Source organism: Phaethon aethereus (assembly GCF_964289735.1).
Source record: "Phaethon aethereus genome assembly, chromosome: 1".
Lineage (NCBI taxonomy): Eukaryota > Metazoa > Chordata > Aves > Phaethontiformes > Phaethontidae > Phaethon > Phaethon aethereus.
The window spans coordinates 175,055,507-175,072,160 of NC_138575.1; the positions used below are offsets into that span (position 1 = coordinate 175,055,507).

At 42.3% G+C, this 16,654-nt stretch overlaps 1 protein-coding gene across 1 annotated transcript in view; it reads right to left on the reverse strand.

The window, feature by feature from the left end:
* The window catches only part of LMO7 (LIM domain 7), a 130,416-nt gene that overhangs the window by 70,494 nt on the left and 43,268 nt on the right, over positions 1-16,654 (reverse strand). Inside the window, exon 4 of the mRNA XM_082013629.1 lies at positions 1,693-1,799. Within this exon, the coding sequence (XP_081869755.1) occupies positions 1,693-1,799 (107 nt within the window). The remainder of the gene's footprint in view (positions 1-1,692; positions 1,800-16,654) is intronic.

Consider the following 16,654-nt stretch of genomic DNA (forward strand, 5'->3'; position numbering starts at 1 on the left):
ATGGCTATACAGCTAGCAGTTCTTTTGACTCTAATCTAGACCCCCTGCATTGCTGTCCACAAGAAGTGCTCAACACTTAAATCTGTGTTTCTGAAAATAACACCAACTGACCCGCTGTTGAGTAGGTATGATGGAAAAACCCCATTGCCTTATGATGACTTCAAATTCCAGCCTTACTCTCTGTTCCTGGAGCAGAGAAGGGAATCAGCAGAGCTGAAAGGACCCAAAAAAAGTACTGGTTACTGGCCCACTGGATGAATTTCATGGCTGACCTCACTTGGGCACCATGGTTAACATAGGGACAAGTTGGACAACGACCCCCCCCCCCCCAGGGTTTCAGCTTGTTGCTATCAACGCTGCTGAAGACCAGCTCCTGGCAGCCTCCAACCCTTCCCAGCTCTACCCTTGGAGCAAACCTCCACCAAAGTAACTTTAGCAAGGCTTTTGCAGCTAATTAAAGCATGGCAGAGGTTACCAACCCTCCAGCTTTTGGCATGACGTAGGAACCAGCGGGGAGAATACTGGCATCCTGGACAGGCGCCAAGTCCCTAAACACCACAGTAGTGAGAAATTACGTTTCGGGTATGAGTCAAAAGATTGGAAAACGCGTTGCCATCTCAAGTATGAGACCTCAAATGGAATGAACTTTCATTCTGAAACCAGGCAGAGAATATGTCAACATGCCTGATCCACCTACAAGAGACTTCTTTCTAATTAAAGCAGTTATGTGTCATTTCATAATATTTTTCCCCTTGCATTTACAGGATTACTACCTAATCCTTTTTGATAAAACTGGTAATTTAAGACAGGAATCAATTCTTAACGTTTAACCAGACAGGTTTCCAGCAAAACTCACTGAAGTTTTCTTTTTTTTTTTTTTGGAGACGTAACAATAAATTCACTCTTTGTACCAACACAATAAAACAGCGAACACTACAACAAAGCAAGACGCCTTAAGATGAAATTTCTTCCATGACACATTTATCTTAAAACACCTATTAAGTGTCTATACAGTAAAGCTCCACCTGAATCTCTCAGAAACTAGTAATAAAACTCATATTAGGGGACACAGTAGTCCTGAAATTTGAGAATCCACTACTTCTATTTCAGAACCAAACCACAGCTATTTCACAGGAAATCTCTCTTCTCTGTAAACATGACAACTACCCTTTGTGCAATTCAGTAGTTGGTTTCTACTCACATACACACTCCTTGACAGGAGATGCGACATTCTGATGAATATTCAGAGTGGCAAGACTAGGGGTCCTTTAGGAGCACTGTAGCAGAGCCTCAGAGCCATTCAGATAAGTATCAGAAGTACCACCTCAGCCTTTCAGATCTTACATGAGCAATCACAACGCATAAAGGGAAGCGATGCTTTTGATGTCATTTAACAGTTAATTTTGCTCCAAGTTTAAAATAACCTGAACTGCTTCCATTTCATATATTAAATGCTGTAAATATTCATTAACAATTAGTTCGCTTGTAAGGCATAATACGACTTCATTTTTTAAATTAAATTCATGCAACCCTATGTGCCAGCCTTAATGTTTAAACCCTCACCACAGCATTCAGAACTGCTCGTACCAGATTAAAAGAAGAATTTTCCATAGGCAAACATTAAAAAAAAAAACAAACCTGAAACAGCTTAGAGGGAGAAGGAGAGAGAAGAAACAAAACCACAAAACTCACTTGACTGTAACTCGATTGGACAAATCCTGAAGATCTCCTGGGTGGAAAAGCTGAGCTTCTTTCAGTCCAATATTTTCGCACGCTTTCAGAAAAACATTTATATTATCCTGCGAAGAGAAGTAGAAAGCAGTTGCTTAGTTAAAAGCACTAAGCAGGTTTTGCAAGATGATTAGTGTGAGCCTCTAAATGTCAAAGTCCAGCTCACGGAAATAATACTGAAAAAGCAATCTTCTGGATCATAAACGCAGGTCGTTTCTCATGCACACGGGCAGGCTGGTTTGCAATCTCGGTGGCTGAGGGTATGTTAAAGATTACCTGGCATAAGGCAGCGGCGAGCCAGTAGGCAGCAATCCCCACTTTGATGTCAGCTCTGCTCAGCAAACAAACGCCCTCTTCCTCGCTCTGCACGGCAAGCCTCACCTCTTGCCTTTAAAAATAACTCCAGCTACTGACATTCACCACCCAGAAACTCTTGGCAGGGGAGGAAGAAGAGGAGGGACGCGCTGTTTCTGTGCTCACAGACCGATGAGGGAATACTGCACCTGGAGTCTGGGTTTGGTTGCTGAGCAAAGCTCCAGAGAGACAGAAATCAAATCGTATTCAGCTCTGCTGCTTCCTTACTTGGGGGGGTTTCTCTTTTTTGCGTTCCTTCCCTCCCCCCCCACCCCACTCCCAGCTCACACCAATATAGAACAAAATATAGGAGCGGTGTATTACAGTACCCACTTGCTGCACCTGCTGCAGATCAACTGAATAGCGAGAGCAAGGTTTAAAAAAAAAACAACTAAAAAAAAAAATCCAGCGATAAAGAGAGAGATTATACAACTTGTGATCTCTTTCCACTTCATAAACAATAGGCAATAGGCAAGAAATTCCTTCTCGTTAAGGCGGAATGCTATCAACAACAAAAGAATGTGCCCTCTTGCGCACTTGCTCCCTTCAGCTGGAAGCCAGAGGAAAAGGTACACAGAGTTACTTAATTCATAAGCTACGCACAGCCCTGTCATTCGAAGGGTTTGTAAGTCAAGGTGCTGGCATCTGAGTTTCACAGTATGGAAAAGCTCCGCTTAAGCAATTTAATACATTTAATTCTTTTTTTTTTTAAACACATACTCAGTGGATGTAACGATTATTCCATCATTTAAAAATAATTTTTAAAAAAATTCACAAGGAAAACAGCAGCTTTATACAGACTTTAAAAATAAAGCAAACCCAAGAATCCCCACAACCTCCTGTTTTGAAGGTCCTTGGGATTCTAGTATTTCTTATCAGTCTGTAAACATGGTTTCATTCAAGGAAAATATTTGAACAAGGTATTCCCCATGCAGGCTGCGGGCTCTGTGTTACCACATCCGAAAGATCGCAACTGTCTCGCACTGTGAAGGTTATGCCCCAAAGCCTAACGGGGGCTGTTCTGCTGGGGTAGAGGAGACAACGTGACAACGATGATGGGGACATAACATGGTGGTGGATGAGCAAGGATAGAGGACAGGCAACCTCACCTCTGCCTCAGCACCAGCTCCCGCAGTACTCAAGGGGCTGCCAGCGCAAGTGGCCAAGGTAGAGCTTCATGCTGGGGATGCAACCTCAGGAGGGGCATTTACTTTTCCTTTCCATGCAATGCCTGTACAAGGAAAGCTGGCTAAATACGGCATTTTTATTCAGTTAATAATCGAGTGTCACAGTGGCACCAAAACCTCAAGGACTTGAAAAGGCATCGTTTATTCTGCATGCAGGAGACCACAGGTTAAAGTCCCGTTGCAAGAAGGAGAGGAACTACCTGTTAAACAGCTACACAGGTGTGACTATCAGGTCAGTATTCGGGGGCCTGGGGAGTCCAAGAAACAGGCAAGTAAAGCAAAAGGAAGCAAGCAGCAGAGCAGAAGAAACAAGCAATTGCAAGGTAACAAACAGAACTGACACCGACACCAAGGCAACGTGCCCTGTTTGGTCCGACCAGGCTCCAAAACTCAGAGTAAACTCCCAAACCTATGGGTTACGTCAGCCGAACTGCAGAGGAGGAGCACGCTGCACAGATAAACAAGGAAGAAGACTCAGGGATTTAGAGAAATGGATGCTGCCTACACCCCGAGCGCAACGAAAACAAAGCAGAGGAGCTGCTCATCAGTGGCTGCCCGGCTGCACAAGCAAACTGCTGGAGTGAGAGTTGAGTTTTGAAGGTGTCGCAGGAATTCAACCTATCAAGCATCAACCTTCTGATAAATAACACTTACAGCCCCTGAGAACACCATCACCAACGTGAGTCAAGACTTTCAGGAAGGGGTCAGAGGCAGGAGGAGATAACACAGGAGGCAGAACTCCGCTAGTCACGGCACTCACTGGAGTGCGGGATAAAACATGGTTCAAAATCTGCCTCCACCCAGCTCCCAAGCCAGCAGTTTGATCATGCCTGCCGTCTCGCAGGTGACTGCCCCAACACCAGCTCTCCTCCAGTCAGGGCCTGGAATTCACTCCCAGAGCATCAAGGGAGGTTACCCAAAAGGCTGTTGCTCAGGTTTGGATGTTGACACAAAAAGGCATAATTTCAAAGAAATCAGCACTTCTAAAACACTGTCCTTGCCAAGTTATTCTTGACCATCCCTAGTCATTGTAGTAAATCACAGAAGGTACAGGTCTCAAAATAGCTAGCAGCCGTTTTAACCTCCACCAGAATAATGAACCTGAAAATGAATTTTAAATAGCATGACAGAAATAAGCAGAAAAAAAAAATGACAAGCTATCAACCTTGCATTTAGATTTATCATTAGAAACGTGAATATGAACATTGTTCGGTGATTAATGCGCTTAAATATAGAAGCCATCAAGCTATTTCTCTTACCAATATAACTGTACTTTAATAAGACTAACAGTCATTACCACTTCAGCTCAAAAGTGTATACAGCAATCTGAATCTCATCATATTCCATGAAAAAGGATTCTTTTTTAAACATTCAGAACTCAAAAGCCTGGAGAACCACAACATACCAGGCCTATCTCCTGGTGACCACAAGTTACCCAGGCAGTGTGCTTGAGGGTAAAAAAAAAAAATAAATGTTTCATGCCTGTGTTCACACCCTGCCCCTGCTACTGAGGTGTTCTCCATCTCTGTAAATGAGGACAGGCTGTTTAAATTTCAGAAAGGTTCAAATTAGCAGAGTTGCAGAGAAAGGGGAATATGATAAGGAGGAGAAGACAAAGGACCTATATAATGGAGAGAACTGGAGAATTCAGTTCTGTTACACCAGTAAAATGGTGCACGAGAGGCAATACTGCTGCCATCTACCAGCACAAGGGGAGCATCACCAGAACAGGAGAGAAGAGCTGCTCTTGTCAAGTCCAAAAGCAAGGATCTACAGTCAGGCAGATCAAATACATTTATGCAGAAAACATAAGGTTTCTGACCATTAAAAAAATAAAACTTCTGAACTGACTAACAGGGACAATAGGGACAAAAATCAACAAGCTCTGTATTAAAATAATCTAGATCGATGCATTTCCATGAGCATCTGAAGTTGGAATTAGCATCATACAATTACAGGTCTTAAATCACAACAAAAATAAAGCCTGAAGCCTTGACCACAAAATTCAAGTACAATTCCCTTATGTTATTACTACTTTTAAGTGTTTTGGTGAGAGGAGGTGGGGAGGTTGGAAGGAGACTGGGGAGTACTGTTTTGGTTTTTTTCCCAGACTATTGCATGATGAAATAGCAGAGCATTTCAGATGCTCCCAGCACAACTTGAGTTTCCCACACGCTGCACAGACATACGTTAAACACACACCACAGAACACTGAGTAGGTAGAGTTATTACTGTTCAGCATTTCATTTTTGCCTCAAACTTCAAAGTAAACCGCACCCAAAAACTGTGCAAAGTCCTAACACGGGAAAGACAGAGCTGGCAGCAGGAAGCAGGTCATCCACGAGCAGGCACTTAAATAGCGTCGTTCGGAGGAATGGCAAACAATACCACATGCTTTCAGGCATGCAGCTGCCTTTCTGGTCCCCACAGGTCACCACTAGCCACAAAACCTTTCCTCTACCTGTTGCTAAAGCATCCCCCTCCAGCCAACGTTGAGAAGGAGACACGATGACATGCCCATATGGAAAGTGAGGCTGTGATCCATGCCCTCCCTCCAATGTCCTAGCAGAGTAGGGTTGCCTTTCTCACTCCTGCAACCTCATGGGCATGAGCAGAGGAAAAGAGCTGAGTCTTCCTTGTCCTTCCTCACCAGCCCACAGCGCTGCTTCTGCTCCTAGGCAAGGGGCAGGGGGGCTGTGACAGAGCTCTGCAGCTCCAGCAGGTGAATGGGGTGGGAAGAGCAGGACTGCTGCTTGCAGGGCTCCTCATTTCCATCGCTATCCTCCGGACCGCAAAGAAGAAAGAAGCTAGTCACTGTATGGGAAAACATGAGAATACGGACATCTTCCTTTAAAACAGTAATTTTAAAAAGTAATTTAAAAATTGGGGATCACAACTGGCAGTGGTGCTGTGTTCGCAACTGTTATCAGCTTCTAATGTATGTGAACACGGCAAGAATTTGGGACAAATACGATGCGGCACTATGAAAAGGAAGATGAACATACAGCACTGGTGATGTGGTGGTGGGGAAGTACCTAGGTTCCTCAACACCTAAAAACAGAGGGGGGAAAAAAGAAAGGGCACTTCTAAAATGGAAAAAATAGCATGAGCAACAGGGAAGTGAGGGGAAAGACAGGAGCAGACATGCAAAAAACAACAAAGAAATCAACTTAACCTTAAGTAGAAGAAAAAAAACCCAAAGAACCTGAGAAGGGACATATAGTGGATAAAATACAAAAAGAATTTTTAGAATCTCTAAAGTGAAAGACCATGAAGTAAAAGGTAATTAAGAAGACAGGTCTCCATACAAGAATGTGTAAATACCATCTTATTTTGACAATTTAAATGCAACACAACACCACATTAAATTCGGCTTGTATATTTGATCTGCAATTTAATTAAAAAAATAAATCCCTTATTATCATGATTATCTGGGTGGGGCAGGAATATTAATTTAAACAAGTGTGTAAATACATCTGCTTTCTTCAGGGTGCAGTCACACAGTGTGGTAAGCCTGTCTTCTCCCTAGTTAACTGTTTCTCTGAAACCCTACACACGCACCGAAACACAGCAAGATCTTGTAGGCATACAAGTTATGGCACATCTTTCAATTCAGTTGGCATCTAAGAGAAAAACAATTTAATTAACACTGTGTTTTTCTGTTTTTCCTGGCTGCATCAGCCAGTAGATGAAAACAGCCCGTTGTCTCTAACCCTTATGCAAATACCCACCGTTTCACTTCAAGTCCTTACTTCTACTGCTATTCAAGCTCTGGGGTTTTTTGTTGTTGTTGTTTTTTCTTTTTTTTGGGGGGGGGGGTAGTTTGGTGTTTGGTTACACACACACACACACCCCCCCCGCAGCGTATGAAGGGGAAGGATGGGAACATAATTTCATAATGGCACCCGATGCTCCTGGGACCATGAAGCATATTTGCATGGAAGCATTACAGCATCATCCAGACCACGACCTGGTGCCAGAAGTTGTTTTCAATTTCTAGGCTCCTCCAAAAAAAGAAAGAAAGAACCACTCAGTACCTACAGTGCCTAGCAACAAAAACTTTCGATATTTTAGGAAGAGAGTCTGATGCATTTTTTTGGCTACAGAATTCTGAAAATCATCTGAATAGATCATATTTAACAGGCATGTTTCTTAGTACTACGTTTACAAAGACATGTGGAGTCATCTGGAAAGTTTACAGTGTCTCCTCCAGCTCTGCATTCACAACAAATCCTCCTTACAGGCACCCACATTCCCTTAAGTAAGGGCCTGTTTCCATTACAAAAAGAGGTATTTTTTAAAGTAGAAAATGTTTTTCATAGAGGCAGCATTATACTGACCACTAAAGCTGGCTTGTATCAGTTTAATACAGGATTTAGAGCTGCATTTTGCAGCAGCATCACTGCACAGCTACGTGTTGTTTATATTCAGAGGTGGGGTAAAGGAAGAAACCTACAGCAGGAGCTCGTTCTGCAAGTTGGGTAACTTGCTCTTCCTCCAAGGTACGTTTCGGTTATTAGCGCTGGCTGCGGGAGCAGGGTGGGGGCAGAAGGGGCAAGGGGAGAGAGCAGGGAACGGGGATGAACCAACCTTGTGGTCTGACCACAGGCCTGGGAGCCAGGAACTCCCAATTACCACCTTGGCCTTGCATGTTGGGATGCTCAGTGCCCGTCACCCACTCATCTCGTCTGTAGACTGCGATCCCAGCCCCTACAGCTCCCTGCATTTCTTTGAAGGCTGCTAACGGGTTCAACCTTGAACCTAAAAGAAGAGGAGTAGTGGGAGGAAAGAAGTTGTTTAGCTATTCCACCCTTTTTGGGCCCAAAACTAAAAATAATAATTCAAACAATCATCCTCCAGGCAGAATTTGACTTAGAGTGACCTCAAGGCTTCTGTTCAGTAAATTATCCCACCTACAACAGCGTGCGTGGAGCACTGTATTGGCCAAAGATCAGAAACTGTGCTAATTGCTCTGCCACTCCCCGCTGTGTGCCCTTCATTGTTTTTCTGTATTATGTAAAATAATAAATTACTGTGATCCTTGACACAAGGATTCCCTGCCCTAGCTCTACACATGATTACAGACACCAACTCTTCAACGATTCACTTCCAGCCTTCCTCTCAAAAATCAGGTGCTCCTGCTGCCAGAATGCAGGAATGAAACTTTCCCCATAAACTCTCTCGTTACCTTGGTGGTCTCAGTATCAATAATCATAAGTCACAGCCAGGAAGAGGGACATTCCTCTCCGCCGTTGCAATTCACAGGTCTCAGAGTTCAACCAGTACAGAAACCACGTTCTGAAGCAGCCTTAGATAAGAAGCATTTTGGTTTTGGACAAAAAGGCCCATCCCTCCCCCAAACCCCAACTCCATCTGTGGTAACAGCAGCCGGTCATGGACCTCTGTAAGACCAAGGTGTGTGTTGAAGGATCTTCCCCAGAGCTTGTTCCTCAGCTCCTGGCACTGCCTACCACAGTGTGTAATGGCCAGCAGAAGACGTCTCTGCCCAGCTCACCTCATTGCTTGCAACCTCTTGCAGCACTGAGCTCCACAGTTTCTTTCCAATAGAAATAATGGGATTGAGGAAAACACACGACAGAAATTAATGGGTTTTTTTGAAGCAGGACTTCTGAGTTGACAGCTTTCAAGGTGCTTGACATAAGAAGGGACCAACTGTCCCCAGTGCCTCAAAATTTCTCCCAGCCCCATGTCTCTTACCATGCTACAGCGTCACCTTCGCTCTGACATTCCAGACATATATTACAGCAATGATGTATACCAACGAGCCGTTTATTGATAAGAGAGAGTGAGTATCAGGTTGTAAACTGCAGGTGTGTTTCTGGAATACCACTGCTACCAAATAAGGCCAGCTGGAAGGAAGAAGGGCAAAAGTCCAGCACGTGGGCACCCCACGTAGACATCCCTTATTAATTGAGAGCGCTCTCTGCACTTCACAGCTTCATCCCATTTTGGATGAGGCAAAGGGAATTTAGCTCACCCTCTTGCAGGCATTCTTACTGTAAAGAAAGCAGAGGCTCAGAAAGCCAGTATGGAATAACCATCCCAGGCTATTTCTGTGTTTAGACAAGCCTTAACTTTCCCACCAGTTAACTTGCATTCCAGTCAAAGTCAAGGAGGGGGGGAGGAAATCAAGTGATGTGCTTTTCACCCCAAACGGTTTACACAAAACAGACTTTACAAGCGAAGTGTGTAAAATACTCCAGTGCCAAGTCACCCCACTACACAAAACTGGAATGACAGTAATCCACTTAAAGGTGAAACTCCCCTGAAGCCTAATGAGTAATAAAAGAGGTAAAGACCTCTTGTTCTTGAAACACTGAAAGTTTTGGCAGAGCTTGCTCCCCCCCCGCTTTTTTTTTTAATTTGTATTCACAACTTTTTCTGTTTTGCTCACACAGGTTAACAATACGATATAGATGAAATTCAGCCCCTCTGTACACAGGGCTTAAAACACAGCAAGTCGCCCCAGATCCTCAGTTCACATAGTCCCTGATTTTTAGACTACAATTTAGTACTTCAATCTTCCTAAAAGAGCATTCAGAAGTTTCCTCTAACTTTGCTTCCTTCAGCAGCCAGACACCTTTTGTTTCTCAAGAGGAGTAGCATCCCACTACCCCAACTCGACCCCTGCTGCCCTAGGTGGGCTCATCTCAAAGCGTGGGGATGCTCCCCCTTCATGCCCGGATCAACGAGAGGGTGCGGAGGTGATACGCCTTGCAGCCCATCTCAACCCCTGTGCCAGTGCCAGGCTTCCTTGTGCTCCTGCCCGTCCTCACACCCCGCAGAAAGTGAGCTCGGTCACCGCAGTGGCTCGGCAGCCTGCCTTCAGCAGCAGTTGGTGCTGGCATCGTATTTAATAGCTCTTTTACATACATCACTGGAGGAGGGTGATTCAGCACGGGCACATGGGCGCGGAGGTGTTCAGACAGGCGTTGAAAGATGTGGTATGAGGATTTTGTAGCAAACAGAAGAGCGAGTAGCATAGCTGTACAGCTCCTGATACCGCAGAAAAAAAAAATTATCGCTGCTGCAATTAACATCTTTGGAAATTGCCATGGATTTTAAGCACCGCATATCAATAAATATTTGACAAGCCAAAAAGAAAAGCACCGTAGTGTCCAGCTTATGCAGATTTCACACAGATAAACACCGACTGCTGCAAGAAATCTCAAAACCGCGCTTCCTTGGCAAAGGCAGGAGAAATCAGATTATAAATGTCACAAGTATGATTTAAGGTGTGTACCTTTTCTACGTGGTTGACATTTTTTTCCACTTAGGAAGGAATGTTTCTTTACAAACACAGAAACAGTCATCAGTTATTTAAGGAAATAAAAATAACATACAAATGACAGAGTATACCACAGACTACAGCTGATTGAGCTGATAAATGGAAATTTTTTGCAGTTCATTTGGCAACTGTATTTATGTATTTTGTTGTGTGCTGGCAAGTTGAGGCAAAAAGGGTTATACCTTTTCAGAGCTTTGGTTTAGAGCAGGAGGAAGGATGAAAAATTTCCACATTAGAAAGTTCTTGCTGCCAATCATGTTACTTTACAGTTAGTTTACAAGAATTTTAAAATTAATTAATTAATTAGCATTTTGACATCTCATCCCTGTAGCATGCTGGAAGCATCAGTTTGGAAGACATGATCTCATCTAAAGCAGCCCCAAAATACTACTTTTGATTCAGAGATCAACCAACAGGCACAGCACTTACTGTCCCCGACAAGAGACCACAGCAAGTAGTCGAACTACCATTCCTTGGGGGCTGCACCCATATATTTTCTCCCCACTTAGGTCTCCTAGATACATTTCACTTCATCATCACCCACCCAAAACCTGTCAAGTTCAATCCAGCATCTGTGTTTCATTCTGCTCGATTGAAGTCTTGAGCCTATATTAAAAATGTCACAAAGAGTTTGCATCAACCTCCCCTTTCCCCACACCCTACATTTCAAAGTGTTTAGGCAGCAACAGAAAACAATTAAAGGAAATTCAGAGCTAAGGCTGAAATGTACCATATGTTTTCAAGCAGAAGGGCACAAAGCATCAGTAAACCACTGCCGAGATTACATACTCCCACTATCAGGCATTGAAAGACTACAGAACAATGTCATCTCTAACTATTAATAACCATACTTCCTTTCTAGCACACAACCCTCTTTTCTTAATTGTCTAGCAGAGGTATTTCCATACAAGCCACATTCCTCTTTCCCATAAGACAGTAGAAAGAGTACCAGAAGTGATTTATAGTTCCATGTACATTCCTATCAGGTCTTGCATCACTCCTGACATTTGTTAATTTATAGTTTTAGGTTCTCAGAACTCAGGTCAGACTTTTTTTTTTTTTTGTTCCCAGTATAGTCTATGAGATAAATAGACTGAAAGTCAAAATTTCACCCCTACCCTACTCTGACTTGCTGATTGACGTCAGGAAAGCCACTAAAACTCCTCTGCCTAGGCCCTGCTGTCTTCAGGTGTAGAACTGAAACCATGATAAAGTACTCTGAGTTCTAATATGTTTAAAACTTTCTGTAGAAGAGGTAAAACTTTTCTTAAGTTCTTACGCATAATGATCAGGTTTCTAAAACGCTTCATAAATCTACAAAGACAAAAAAAAAGTAACAACTTTCTATTTTTTTTGGTATCTGTATTTTCATCCCCCAGTTTGTATGCCCATCATTCTTCCAAATTTGAAGCAATATCTCCTTTGGAGTTTGAAGTAACGGCAACTGAAACTTCTGCGTTTTACAATGGACACATACATGCTAATTTCCAATTGCATTTTTCATAGCACTGACAAAAATCTCACTAAAATTCATCAAGTAAGAAATTTAACACATTGTTTGATGGTTACATTTGAAATACCGTACGGTGTCACTTCCCAGGTGAAAAGATATTTTCTCAGACTAATATAAATTCTTTTCTGTCCAGGAAACTTGTTCAAGCATTTCAGCTGGACCACTGATCAAAGACAACAGTCTCCCCTCCCATGTAATTGTACTTGTCAGAACAAAATTAGGTACTTAAGGTGTATCCTAGTCACCTGTTTGGTAACAGTCATGTAGAAGTCCTCATCTGGTTTAAGCACTTTTAAAATCCAAAGATGTTACTGCACTTAACTTCAAACAATGCAGTAAACATACCGCTACATATTAAAATGCTTTTCAGTATTTAATAAAACTGTACCATTTGCCAGAGCAGACAGGTTTCAAGCCAAGTATAGTAACAGGCTGAAGTACCTGAAGGAAAAAAAAAAAAAAAGGGGAGTGGGGAGATGACAAAAACATGGAGAACATGGTGCTTCAAATTGCTTGTTTGTTTTTTTTAAAGTATGGTAAAATACCATTACTTAAAGTTACGCTGTCCTTCCTGGCAATTACAATTTCATTATTGAAGAAAATCTTTTGCTTCCCACAAGAAGAAAGAAAATAACACTTATTGGAAGTTTTGTTAGCTGCACCATAAAAAGGACATCGCATGAAAAGAGGTAGGTAACTACTACTATAAAGAGGAGCCTGACCTCATCATTGACTCTTGAAATGCTCCGGAGCCTGCATTAAATGTATAGGCTGCCTTATAAAGGAGAGCACATTGGATGAAGGGCACGAGTTCTGTCAGACCCTATTCACTTTCACTTTCTCCCCAGTCCTTTTAACTTTTAGACACATCAAAGTTAGGAATAAAAGTCACAAGAAACACTAAGTGCTCCTGAAAAACAAAAATCTCCACTCACACAAGCAAAAGATTATGCCAAGTAATTAGAAATCTCTTAAAATACTTGTCTTCTGAATTCCCCAACAACTTGCTGAGCGTATTAATCTGAAAACAGGTGATAACGCCTCTTTAACTTTGTTTACACATTGAAATTATCAACTTTTCAGAAAAAGACAGGTATTGTCTTGAGCCTTGGCTTATGAAAAGCAATACCGGACTAAAGAGCTCGCAGGTGAAAGACATCAAACAGGACTTACATGACTTCACTCTTCGCAGCAGTGCTGCGTGTGCACTCACCCTGTACCTCCGAATTCACAGTTCACAGATAAATCAAAATCCCAAGACTCAGAGCAGCCATGAGGGAGGACGACAGAGGTAGGGCTGGAGGCAGAGCCCACAGCCGCCACGTTAGCCGTGATGTGTGCTGGTACTCATCAAAAAAGTGACTTAAAACTTCAGAAGAAAAGGCAATGCTCCACATCACTCAGTATTACTCCCTCATTGCTGCAATAAGAAATATCAGACAAACAAACAGAGCATGTCAAATGGTTATCAGCTCATTAGTTAGCTCTCGACTGCAATTTATGAGGCTATTTCTTATGAGTGTTTTTGGACACTGTTAGTTGCTGCACAACCAGCAATTCCACCTGGGTTTGAGCCTTTGTTTTTTTGGTGTTTGGTAGCAAACCAAACAGCAGTAGCTTTTATGTAACTTAGTTCATGTATTCATGTATTTGACCTTCCTGATTAGCCATGAAGACTATAAAGGAAAAGTTCTCTTATGCTCATTTTCTCATACCAGACAAGCTGCTATGAATATTACTAATGCAGCCTATGCTAGTCAAATTCACAGAGCAGGAGTTGAATATTTAAAAATTCAAATTATTTTAAAAAAATACACAAAGCATGGACCAATATAAAGGCTAGACTAAACACAAGTTGTGTTGTTTACGAGAAAATAAATAATATTTTCAGCATGAAGGAATGAACTTTAGAAGTAGAGCTGCTTTGAAAGAAAGATTCTTTTTGTAAATTATAATAAAATCTCTCATATTAGTATTACCATCAGATTTTAAAATTTAATTGGAAAACATAAGTAATTAATTTGAAGTAATCTGGAGAAGGAACTTTGTAGCAAAGTCCTAAATAAAACATACAACTGAAATAACCTTCACTTTGCAAGTGTAGATTTTACCTGAAAAATTTTTTTAAAAGTGTCCTATAAAGTCAAAATGTCATCTGCATGCCATTCCCCTGCAACATAAAAAAAACCCAAACAACATACCAAGCCCAAACAAAACACTGTCAAGAAAACTTTCCCACAGAAAAGGAAGTTTTGGCCAGCCCTACTTGATGACAAGAGATAAGGAAGTACCAGGGCGGTTCCATGGTTTGCGAAGCGTTAGGCACAAAGGCTCAGAAAAATATTTTTCAATGGCAGCATTTTTACCTTCTCCACCCCGTCTTTATCTCCCCTTTCATTTTGGTATAGCGCTGCTTCATATTTCTCCCTTACCTTTATTATTCCTTACTTTCCTGGTTTAGGAGGTACATGGCAATGATTTTCTGTAACAAGGTGGCTCTCCCCACTCCTTGAGGTGTTGTCTTGGTGCAAGTAGAATTAATACCTTCTGATACATTAAATAAGTAAATTATAGAATGTAGTGGTGTTATATGAGATTACATTAAAGAGAGGGAATGATGTTTGAGTAGCACTTGTCACAGAAGGGCATGTTTGCCCTTGGTGAACCAGGAAAATAAGTGTTTGAAAAATCCTGCCTGGAAAACTATCAAGATGCTCTTCACCCTAAAGGAACCCTAATTCCCCACTGGAACAAAAAAATCCCACTCTACAGTATTTCACATGCACATGTTCAAACCTGGGACTGCCTAGAGATGCGCAGTTTCATTCTCTCGTAAGGGAAATGACAGTTCACCAAAACACTCTCTGCCAAAGCTGAAGAACTTCATGAAGATAACATTTGGTGCTAATACTCATCCAGCACTCACACTGAGAGAGTCAAAGTTAACATCATCTCTACTCGTTTGAAATGAAGGACCAACTTTAAAAAAAGGCATTAATGGTATTTCATTTACAGTTCTAAAAAACCCAATACCTTTCTACTCTGCCCTGTGGTTTGACGCCTCTGATATGATGAAATACTTCCCAAGCACAGAGCAGAGCATTGCACTTCCATCTTACTCACAGGCGCTGCAAGGAAGGATCGACAGTCTTGAACAACCAAATTGGTATGTCACAAGGCAAGGTTCCTATTAGCTGCCAGTCTCCAAAGGAGATACTGACTCTAACTCTGAATTTGCTTCACCACCTGGTCTCAGCTGGACACTTAATTTAACGAAAATTTTGCCTTGCTACAGAGCATACAGTTACTTACCCTGAGCAACAAGCAAGGTATTACACTGACAGGTATGTTGAGCTTGCATATACTATACAAAATTCATCTTCCCACTCTCTCATGATGTCTTATGACTTCCATCCCAGTTCACTATTCTCTCCATGTGCAGCCAGAGATGCACCTCAAAAAGCTCCGCAGAGCTTTTGGAAAACACGTCAGACCACAAAGTCCTCCCTCTTGTGTGATTATATCCAAATCATCTCACATGCTAGGGTTCAAGCTGAAAAGCCCCTATTTCTTAAGAACCAGTTTTTCTTTGGGTTTGCTTTTGCTAGGCATTCATTTTATTTCTACCACCCCCCAAGAACTGCAAGCAAAATCATTTTGCAGGATCTGAACCCAGCAAGACTTATCAACTTGAGTAATTTTCTTTAAATCCCATCTCCATTTCACCGAAGTATGGACCAGGAAAAGTGGATTTTTAAGGCAGACTGCACTTTCACTACTGTGCATAGTGAAACCCCAGCTTCCACAATCCTCCAATCTTTTGCATACCCTTACCATGTCCCCCAGAAATGCCAGAGAGCTTCAGGAACTGCTACTTGGTGCCCGTTTGCTCGCCAGCTCTGCTGTACTAGGGAAGATATATACCTTGCTCTTTGCACAAACTGTGCATCTTAGACAGTTTCAAAGATAAGCAGAAATTAGATTTTGATTTTCCAGAAATTATTTTAGTGCAAAGGTTTTAAACAAGTGGCATTTTAAAAATGGCCAAAATTGAAGCAAACAAAACAACAGTCATGTCCCAGCTAACTCCCTTCGGGAAACCCATGGGAATGTCACGATCTCCAAAAGCTTCCATGCACTGTTAAAAATCAGCCTGGCATCTTTCTGCGACTACTGCTGGAGTTAGTCCTTTGCACCCTGCAGATAGCACGCCCCATTGCTCAGGAATCCACCTCAAGAGCTGCATGGATGTTTCTTCGGTCACTCGTCTTTGACCGTCGCTTCCCTGCAACAGCTCTGGTACTTGCCTTACCCCCAGTGAAGCAGTTCAGTTTTCCAAACTGGAACATAAACGAATAAATAAACATGGCTAAGACGATGGCTAGATCTCACACAAACCATGGGAGGTACATGCCACAGAAGAGAAACAGAGCAGTGGGGCTCCAGCTAGGTGAAGATCAAGTCATGGCCAGGGGACCAACTCTCCCTCCCAAAGGGTTTTAACAAACTCTTCCATGCAAGCTGAAGCCCAGCCTACCTGTGCCATGCCAAACTGGGGAT